This window comes from Lactuca virosa, chromosome 9, assembly GCF_052849685.1.
Source record: "Lactuca virosa cultivar CGN04683 chromosome 9, Lactuca_virosa_CGN04683_v6, whole genome shotgun sequence".
Taxonomy (NCBI): domain Eukaryota; kingdom Viridiplantae; phylum Streptophyta; class Magnoliopsida; order Asterales; family Asteraceae; genus Lactuca; species Lactuca virosa.
Genome location: NC_136434.1, coordinates 238,583,568 through 238,594,873, shown reverse-complemented (window position 1 = coordinate 238,594,873; position 11,306 = coordinate 238,583,568). Strand labels below are relative to the sequence as shown.

Sequence of the window (11,306 nt, the reverse complement as noted above, 5' to 3'; positions counted from 1 at the left end):
TTTATGTAGTTTTTATTTCTTTTAAATGTGTAAATGTATTTTTTACGTATTCATATGCATTTTTACGTATGTATGTATTTTTTAAGTTTTTTTGTAGATGGGTATATATTTTTATGTATTTTAAATATATAAACATATTTATATATATTTTAAGTACTTTACATACTTTTTATGTTTTTTTATATGTATTTTTTATGTATTATGTATTTATATGTATTTTTACGTATTTATGTATTTTTTTAAAAAAATTTGTATAGATGTTTATGTATTTTAAATGTCTAACCGTATTAATTTTATATATTTATGTATTTTTACGTATTTATGTATTTTTCACCATTTTAAATGATTTGCACAGTTTTTTCGAATATGTCTAGATGGTTTAGGTAAATACGACTTGAAGTAAAAATAATACATAAATTTGTATAAATAATATGGTTTTACATTTAAAATACATAAAATTACATAAATATCTATATCAAAAACTTAAAAAAAAAATACATAAATATGTAAAAATACATATAAATACGTATCACATTAAAAAATACACATAAAAATATGTAAAATACTTAAAAATATATATAAATACGTAAAAATAATATGGTTATACATTTAAAATACATAAAATTAAATAAACATCTATATAGAAAACTTAAAAAAATACATAAATACGTAAAAATACATATAAATATATAATACATAAAAAACACTTAAAAATACATAAAAAAACAGGTAAATACTTAAAAATACATAAATACGTAAAAAAACTATGTTTATATATTTAAAATACGTAAACATTTATGTAAAAAACTTTAAAAATACATAATTACGTAAAAATATATATAAATATGTATTACATAAAAATAACCTATAAAAATACATAAAAAGATATGTAAAATACTTAAAAGTATATATAAATACGTAAAAAAATATGTTTATACATTTAAAATAAATAAAAATTTATATAAAAAACTTAAAAAATACATAAATACGTAAAAATACATATAAATACATAATACATAAAAAAAATAATACATAAAATTACATAGAAATATGTAAAGTACTTAAAAGTACATAGAAATACATACAAAATACGTTTATACATTTAAAATATATAAGAACATGTAACATATACATATGAAAACTTAGAAAAATACATAATATGTAAAAAAGATATATAAATATGTAAAAGATATGTTTATACATTATATACAAATTTTGACGAAATCTATAGAAAAGTCTCATTTTTTTGGAAAAATTAACAATTTGGTCTCATGTGAATAAATTATCCATTTTCTTGAGCTAAAATGAATAAATTATCCGTTTTCTTGGGATGAACAGGTCAAAAGGGTTAAAGTGAATAAATTATCCGTTTTCTTGGGCTGAACATATCAAAATGGCTAAAATGAATAAATTATCCGTTTTTTTTTTTGGGGTTTTCTATTCAAAAAGTTAAATGGTTGGGACTTTTATGTTCAAAAAAAAAATAATAGGACTTTAATAAATTTTTTGTCAAAATATTGAGATTTTTTTTAGAGATATTTCTAAAATAAAAGTCACAAAAGTGACAAAAACCAATAATATTCATAGAACCACCATACCTTTTTATTTAGTATTCATACACAAAAATTGAGCCATAAAAATGAATTAAAATATTTATATATTCATTAATGTGAATAGAACCCATTAAAATCCAATTCATGGTCTTTTTTTTTTCTTTCGAAAACACACTTTAAACACATTATTTCATAGTTTCTTGATGTATTTATTTCTTCAATGTGAAGAGAACTCCTTAAAATATTATTATTGTTTAAACACACTTTAAAAACATGAAAATATACAACACTTCTCTTTTAGCTCTCTAAACATACAACATTCACCTAAAAAGTTAGCATTTCTATCTTTTTTTTTTCTTTCACAAATATACCTTCAACTCATAATACAACAAAATTGACAACATTTTTCTTTTGACTCTAAATGTACAACCTTGAGACAATTCTTCATCATCTCTAAATACTAAAAACTTTTAGATTGGATGTTGTAGACAACAAACTTCTTATTGAACTTTAAGAAGGTATAAAGAAAAAAAAATGTTGAAAGAAGAAAGCAAAACTATTTGAAACATCTTCATTCTCATTCACTCTAGATAACAAAAATGAAAACAGAAAATGAAGCAAAATGAAAAGAGAAAAGAAGCAAGTGTTTCTTATACAAGCAAAATATTTCAATTAAATGATCATTTAAGTATCATAAGATGAAGAATATTCAAATGAAAAGTGAAAAGGAGGCGACATATTTGGTCTCTACATTCTATTTGGTTAATCCTTCTATTGCCGGCGAGAGAGGGAAAGAAAGGTAGGTAAGGTAATAAGGTACGTCGGGTAAATGTGAAAGCAATTGGAATGACCTACTTTAATCATTAAACAATTTTTTAATAAACAATTAACAAGTAAACCATATAAAATAAAAAATGTAAGATAGTGTTTTTAGGTGAGATTAAACGCCGCAACAAAAATAGATCTTAAGAATTATTCGAGTTAAAAGAAAAAAATTATGAACCAAACCACAAGGACCATTCGTGTAATTTACTCAAACTTTTATAAACCATTCGTGTAATTTACTTGCACTTTTATAAACCAAATGTTCCCCGAGTATTCTTTCTTGGTTCTCCGGGTTTTCTCCATGTTATCTAATATTCCTTTACGAAGCACAACCAGACGACACCAAATCGTTGTTGCTCAAGGGCCATACAAAACTTGGAAAAATAATATAAGACCCAATTGTCAATGTCATTATATTAATAATAGTTTTTATCATCATATAAGGTATTGATTATTTATTTATAGATTAAAAAAAAATATGATCAAGTCAACCCACATCTAACCAGATCATTACATAGCATAGCAGTTGTAAGTTGTAACACATTCGGCAATAAGAATAAATCAATAGCTTAAATTTCCATAAGTACAAACATATAAACAAATTTAAATAAATGGATAGACACTCACAAGTTTCCTTCCAAAATCCTAATTTTGTAGGTCTCATTTGTACAAAATAAAGTATATATAAAAAAAAACATTTTACCATCAAACAGCTGAGAGGTATTAGCAACGGGGCCCGTCACTAATACCCGCAATTTGTTTCTACTTGGGATCAAACTTTGTTGGGAAATGGTCGCCACTATAGGCGAAAAGACTATCATTAGTATAAGGATGCTCACTTCCCCGACTCCCATCATCATATCCTGCTGAATTTGCTGCTGACTCAGCATTCGGGTTAAGACCCGCGAGTTCCATAATCCCCTCAATTTCTTTAACAACATCACTCATTGTTGGTCTTTTACTTCCAGTTTCTTCCACACACCTCAATGACACATCCACAAATCTTTCTAAACCTTTGAGTTGAGTGCTCAAACCAATGGTTGGGTCAAGGACTTCGTGAAGATTGTATAACTCTTTGCTTCTGTCCATGGCTTGTCTCACTTCTCTCACAATGTACTTCCCTTTCTCGATTGGACTTCTTGCAGTTATTAGCTCCAACAACACGACTCCAAAGCTATAAACATCGCTCTTCTCTGTCAATTGTTGTGTCATGTAATACTCGGGATCCATGTAGCCCTACATAAAATAAAAATAAAGATTTAGCCTTGGGAGTTAATTGCACCGACCACTCTCTATCTGATCTGCAAAAGGGTTTTTCTTCTGGAAACCCTTCAATTGGCCCATACTGCCCTGCTCCAAGAGCTTCATGTGAGATGTAAATCAGATACATGGGGCCCACTAGGTGATTGACATAAGGGTACATTGGGGTTTGGGGTTCGGAAAAGATATAACCCTAGAACCAACTGTGCTACATTTCGAGGCCTCCTTTTATCTGTGGCCATAAAGAAAAGTTGGCAATGAAGGAATTACTTACCATTGTGCCTTTAACTTGAGTAGTAACATGAGTCCTATTAGCATCACCAAGTGATTTGGAAAGGCCAAAATCAGCAACTTTTGCGACTAAGCGTTCATCTAATAAGATATTGTTTGTTTTGACATCTCTATGTATGATTGGAGGATCAGCAAGATCATGCAAGTATTGCAACCCTTTTGCTGCTCCTAGTGCTATTCGAAGTCTTCTCGTCCAATCCAACCTGATTCCAGATCTCCCTGCACATGTCATGTTCAATGATCATCACTTTTGTAATTCAGACTATTAGTAATTTAGTATCATTATAACTATTATTGTATCATTAGTGTATTTGCATTACTGGAAGTTGAAAAGGGGAAAAAACAATGTATACCCAGCATAAAAGCTGTAATGACAATAATGGTCCCTAGACTATATATAAATACAAATATACAATAATAGCTATAATAAGGCTAACTGAGACAAATAGCTAATGAATAATGATGATTTTTTTTTGGAAAAAAAAAAGTACCTGAAAGACTATCTTTGACTGTGCCATTCACGATATACTCATATACCAACATCTGTTCACCTTGATCGAAACAGAAACCTACCAGACTCACAAGATTTTTGTGATGAACTCTTGAAAGAAGTTCAATCTCAGTTTTAAACTCAAGCCCACCCTGTGTTGATCCCTGCTTAGCCCTTTTGATTGCAATCAGTTGCCCATTCGGTAGACTTCCTCGGTATACCTATGCAAAATAATTTCATTCTTAATCTTCTTTGATCTTTATATATGTAAGGAAACAATCACAAATATGCTCACCATTCCATATCCTCCAGTTCCTATGTTGTTCGTTTCTGAGAAGTTGTTTGTGCATTTGCTAAGTTCCTCAAAAGAGAATGCTTTTGCTCCTTTCAGTTGAGGGACACCACCACTTCCAGTGGTTGTATCCCATAATGCTACAAGTTTTAAGCAAAAACTATTAGAAGCCAAATTATATACTCCAAGGTACTGAGGATGATGTCAATGGCACAAAAATTGCATTTTTTTTGTCCCACCCAAAAAGGTCGAACAGGGTGGGACCGGGACTCACTCTTGATCTCTCTCATGTGCTAAAGACATTAACACCCTCCTCCTCATTTTTGAAAATAGCCCTACAAAGCTTGTCCACTCTATATGGTTATGTCTGTGTAACAAATGAAAGCCTTAGTGGATAATGGTAAATCATACCAAAAGGCCTGCTCTCATGTGTCGCTCTTTCAGCTCTGCCTTTTTGTCGAAAAGCATACATTCCTGCAACTACCAATAACACCACAAGCACACAACCACCAACAGCTGCCCCCACAATTATTCCAGTGTTAGATGACTTCTTTCCACTCCCTGATGATCCTGTGATATGACACAAAAATAAGATTTCATGATTGACGAACTATGCACAAGTATCTACAAAATGGTTATCATTCCAGCAACCCCTGAGATGGCCCACACTGCCTGCTATCAGGTACATAGTGGCCCAGTAGGCACCTGACACAAGTGCAACAACCACAAGGAGCCCAATCGACGTTGGAACTGAAACTCCCTTAGTGTGGCTATTGAGACTCAAACTCTTGCAATTTTTTTTTTTTTTTTGCAAAGATACCACCCTATAACCAACCGTATATGCTAACTGTAGACAAATTTAAAGCCCTCATTAAGTGGAATCATATAGACTTGGAGAAGAATCTATTACCTAGTAAGAAGTCATAGTTTTCACCGATGAAAAAGTAGGTACCGAATGCTGCAGGAGGCTTGAAAGTTTGGTTGCTAAGTGAGAAACCGAGTCCAAGAATCCCGGACCTATCAAACCTATCGTTTCCAGATGGAAACACCTGAAGGTTGATTACAAGGTAATCATCCAAATTTTTCATAGGATTCCTAACTGAAACCGAGTCCACCGGGAGTTGAGATCTCTGGAAAGATATCATCATTGCATTCCGGAGAGATTCGTAAACACTTGTATTTCCAAGATCAGAGAAGGATGGAGCCCGGAAGAAAAGGTTGCCCGTGTATGGAAATGAACATCGACAATTTGGACTCGAAGCTTGACCCGAAGGACATGATGTAGGTACACAGTTGCTCGGTGGTGTAGAATATGTAGAAGTTGTAACTGTTGGAAGATTACAAAATTTGTCTGTCACGCCCGATTCCATACAAATTGGATTACCAGCAAGTCTGCAAATAAACTGTAACTTTTAGTTTTCTACAATTAAGGCTTTTTCTTCCAGCAACCCCTGAGTTAGCCCACACTGCCCGAAAGGATCATGTGAGATGTAAATGAGGTACACAATAGCCAGCTAGGTAGCAGGCATAAAGATACCTACCCCGAACCAACTGTGCTATGAATTGAAAAGTAAATGTGCTTTACCAAAAAAGCCAAAAAAAAAACTCTCTTTCCTTTTTCAGAAGCATAATAATTACAAAACTTACATTAATTCGATACTATATTCGCTTCTTTGAGTGAAGTCACCAATTTGATTATCCCGCAAATCGACCTGCTGTAGTTGGTTGCTATGGGTAGAGCCGATATTCAAGGTGCCATTTAGTTGGTTGCCACCTAAATCACTGACAAAAAGCCGATTGAAAATAATCAGATTTGTGAAAACATGGAAACAAAAGACAAAAACCGACCAAATCATAACTCACACATTCTGTAATTGAGGGATGCTGAAAAAGTTAACAGGCAGAACTCCTACAAGATTTGTATTGGACATCTTACTGCAAAACAATGCAAACATGTAAATAATTACTCAATATTGGAATTTTAGAAGAGAAATGAAGACGATTAGAGGGACTTACAGTGTTGTCAAAGCCTGTAATGTCGAAAACCAAGAAGGAACGCTCGATTCATCAAAAGTATTGTTGCTCAAATCCCTGAAATCATATTGAGAAATTAAAATTTTATTGATCACTCTTTGTGATCAAGATCATCTTTTATAAACAGAATTAGTTGGTTAAAGTCTTACTACTTACAGATAATTGAGGACACCCAGGCCGGTTAAATTAGGCACCGGGCCAGTGAGTCGATTGTTTGACAAAAACCTATAAACAAATTTATCAGATATTAACATAATCTTGTTTTATTCTACTTTTTTAAGTATATCAGACATTAAAATAGCCTTGGAGTTTCTGACACTTACATCTCAAAAACACCAGTAAGGTTGTTGATGTTTGATGGGATATCATCAGTTAAACGATTCCTATCAAGACGCCTGATACATGAAAAACACCATTAAAACACAAAGTTACCCTTTTAAACTTACAAAATGTCTTGCAATATGATCATCAGGTGTACTCACACGACTTCTAGTGATTTCACAAGCCCAAGGGTGGAAGGAATGGGGCCCGAAAGCTGGTTGTTTTCAAATAGACTGCTCAGAGAAAAACAAGACAGAAACTAAGTTAACTTCTTTTGATCCGATCATTTACATTTTTCAAAGAAGATTGATTGTTGTATAGAAACATACAGATGAATTAGAGTCATATTTGAGCTAAAGAGCCGAGCTGGGAGAGGGCCTGTGAGCATGTTCCTTCCAAAATGGCTGAAAATACATAAGTCAGTATAACGCTAAATCAAATTATCTATTCATTGAGCTGATATAGAAAAAAAAAAACATAAATGACGTTATTTTGTCACAAAACTACGTTTTGTCACAAGTTAGCGACAGACTTTCTGTCGCTATATAATGATGGGTATTCTACAAACATAGCAACACTTTTCCGTCGCTAATTCCTATATATTTTTCTAGCAATGAGGAGACTTACAAATGTTTTGCATGAATTAGCATATCAAGACCAGGAGTTGTCCCACTAGAAACAGGTATACTTCCTGAAAGCCTGTTATCGGCTAAATCCAACCAGTAAAGATTTTCTATGTTACCAATGGAAGGTGGAATCGATCCAGTGAAACGATTAAAATTCAGAGACCTACACAATCCAAATTGTTGAATAATGGGTAAATTAATCTTTATAATTAGGATTTCAACATATATTTTGGAAGAAAAGTATTCATACTCACATATAGATAAGATTTTCTAGATTCCCGAGGGTGTCGGGAAGTGGACCGCTGAAACCACAATTAACCAGGATTCTGATAAAAACAAAAATCATGTTAATATACGAAAAAAACATTTCTACAAAAGGGTTTTTTTAACAGCAACCCATAAGCAGATCCACACTGTCCTGTGACCCTGTCCTATATTATCATGTAAGATATAAATCAGGTACATAGTAAGTAGTCAGCTAGATGACAGAACCCACAAGGAGCTCAATCCACATTGGAATTGAAGCTTCAACAAGACTCAAACCTTTTGACTCTTAAGCATATAACTTATAAAAAGAAAAAGAAAATACTTACAAATTTGTTAACTTTCTCAAATTCCCAATTGCTGGAACTAGAGGCCCGGTCAAACCCGTATTGTAAGACAAATCTCTACATAAAGAAAGGAGTTTGTTCATAAAAGACCAACATATTTTAAACCAAAAGTAATCAAAAATCCAAACGATCAAACAATCACACGAAGCTATTTGAATGAAAAACTTACAGAATCTGCAATTCAGAAAACTGCCCTATATCTCCGGTAAGCGAACCAGTCAAACCCATGCTAGCCAAAGTTCTGAAAATATAAATAAATAAATAAAAACCAAGTTATTGGGCTTGTCGGGAACTTATTGTTACACGGTTTTCTTGAAGATTGTTAATGAAGGAAGGACTCACATGGAGGTGACACGGCCGTTTGTGCACCTGATTCCGTCCCAACCACTACATGGGTCGGAGTTATCTTCCCAACTGGGTGGTGTGTTCTGCCAAGCATCTTTGAGAGCTCGCAGAAATGTATCTTCATATTCATGGAAATCAAAACAATTTTTTCTAAGTAATCCACCAAAAAAGAACAAATTTCCTCCAACTTTGTAACAAAAATTTTAAATTATATGAAACAGTTGACTTCGTTCATTCATCAGTTAAACAGAAATTCACGAATAAAAGTAGTTTTGGAACAAAATACACAGGGTGAAGTTCAAATACAGATTAGTTTGACCAGAAGTAGGAAAATTAGGGAAATGGAAATTTCGATAAAATGATGTACTAATGCTCATAATACGAAAACTTGAATTGAAATTGATGGAAGTGATATGATGGGGAAGAACTTACAATCATTGTTTTGTGCTGCTGTAAACGAAAATAGGATGAAGAGGATCAGAAGTGGTTGCCCTATTGTTGCACCCATTTGTGAATTGAATGTCAATGAATGAGAAACATGAAGTTGTGGAAATAGAAAAAGAGATTACTAGAACTCGAAATAAGAAAGTTTCTTGATGACAGCAGGTTGGCATCATTGACTTCACCTGTTCACCATCAAATGGGAATTATTATTATTTAATTGAAAATGTTTGAGCGTGGAGGTGTATAGGTTTTACCATTTACTGATTCTTTCTTTGAATTTTGCATGTTGAAGAGTCGGAATTAACGTCGGACCACTTTTATCGATTTCTTCTTTCTTTCGCGAAGATCACACTTGGTTGTTGAATTACGAGTAATAATAGTGTGATTATGTTTTATTAATATAGTTATATGGATAATAAGTATATTGTTTTTAGTTCATGTAATATATTTATATTTTTTTATAAATAGTTATAAATTAAATAACATAGAACTTATAAATTATAAATAATTTATAGTTATATATAACATATTACTGGTCTTCTTTAGAGAAAAAGTTAGTATTATTTTGGATTTCTTAATATAAGTTGGTTAAGGTTCTTAATTCTTCTTTACACATATCAACTTGATATTATTATATTATTAGATCGTTTGATCTGTTCAACTTTCATTTTCTTATTTATATTGGTTTTAAGTTTGACGACATTGTTAATGTTTGTCTTTTGTAAAACTAACCGGCCCTGTTTTTCTTGAAGGTAGTAAAATTAATTGTTATTTTTTAAATGTACGCAATTAGTACCCGTAAAAATTAAAAGCTAAACGTTTTGTTTGACATACCAGCTCAAATGCTAGCTTTGAGCTATAAGCTTAGCTTCTCAATAAGGTATCTCAAATAGTTTATAAACAAAAACTAGTTTATAAGTTTCCATAAACTTCTTTGGTCTCACCCAACCCAACAGGACCAACACTAGATTATAATAACTTCAAAAAATAAACTAACTTATATATCAAATAGAACCAAAAGCTCTCAAAAGCTAAAATGTACTTGAAAATCTTTTGAATTATAACTTTTTAATTAAAACAAAAGTTAAAGACATATGCCAAAAATAAATCTTTTTTATAACTTGAGATTTTTCTTAAAAGTTGAAATGTAAAAGTTTTCAAAAGTGTTGCCGAAGATACAACAAATAAAGATTTTAGGTATAAAAATTCAGAAAACTAAACTATCAATAACAGAAAACTTTAACATTACTGTGTTTTTATATTTTTTGAAGGTTGTATGTTTTAATTAAAATTCACTAAAAAAAGGTTGCAAATATATATTTTATTTAAGAAGCAAATATTTATTCATGAAGAGAACATCTTTAGTCATGTTGTCTTCTACTTGTCATCTTGTCCCAATGGTCATTAATATAACTAACATATGCCGTTCTATAACAAACCAATATATTATATTTATATATAAATGAAGTAAATGCTTAAATATGGGAATATAAAATTTTAATTAGTTATTCTTTTTATTCATATTTAAAACATAATTAAAAGCCCAACAATAAATAAAAAAGTAACATGATTAATACATTAAATCGAACAAAATAATAATAAGCTCCATTAGACAAGTTAAACCCAAAATTTAACATGATTAATTGGTAAGTTTCAAATCAGGACATTTGTGAAGATACTTTGAAACAACACATCCACAGTGAACAGGCTGCAATAATTTAAAAAAAAAAAAAAAAAAAAAGAGGGACTTGGTGAGCAGAAAATATTATAAGTTCTTGGAGTTTTCAAGAATATCAGATTTGAGATTACCTTCTCAAAGAATTTGCATTCCCGAACATTTGAAGGAACAAATACCAAGAAATTATAGTCAATGAAAGTCAACTCTGCTAGAGAATTTGCCAAAAACTCCAATTCAAGTCTCGGGCTCTAACATAAATAAAACACAAAATGGATCAGCAAAAATATGGGCAAATCATTATATTTTATTTTTTTTCCAATCAAAACTATAAAATTTTCAGACGATTTTCCAATGGTTAATTTGGAAATATATGGGTGAAACTTGATATAACATAACAGGACAATATGAAACATTTGGAAAAATGTGTGAAACATTTATGGTTTGATTAGAAAAAAAAATAAAGTATTAGCGGAGAAACCGTAAAACTGCTGAAAATGATATAATTAGTACTTGGTTAGAAGCGTGTGTTGCTCTTA

General features: G+C 31.3%; 1 protein-coding gene across 1 annotated transcript; it reads right to left on the bottom strand.

The window, feature by feature from the left end:
• Nucleotides 1-2,921: 2,921 nt before the first annotated feature.
• LOC145136716 (leucine-rich repeat receptor protein kinase HPCA1-like) lies at nucleotides 2,922-9,245 on the bottom strand. The gene is made up of 19 exons (XM_079070825.1): nucleotides 9,081-9,245; nucleotides 8,646-8,766; nucleotides 8,473-8,544; nucleotides 8,286-8,360; nucleotides 7,947-8,018; nucleotides 7,694-7,855; nucleotides 7,396-7,470; nucleotides 7,228-7,299; nucleotides 7,069-7,140; nucleotides 6,902-6,970; nucleotides 6,728-6,802; nucleotides 6,575-6,646; nucleotides 6,359-6,493; nucleotides 5,622-6,103; nucleotides 5,123-5,281; nucleotides 4,715-4,851; nucleotides 4,421-4,640; nucleotides 3,913-4,148; nucleotides 2,922-3,614 (listed from the first exon to the last, which is right to left on the bottom strand). The coding sequence occupies exons 1-19, from the start codon at nucleotides 9,154-9,156 to the stop codon at nucleotides 3,141-3,143; spliced, it is 2,856 nt and encodes a 951-aa protein (XP_078926951.1). The 5' UTR covers nucleotides 9,157-9,245; the 3' UTR covers nucleotides 2,922-3,140.
• Between the last annotated feature and the right edge of the window lie 2,061 nt (nucleotides 9,246-11,306).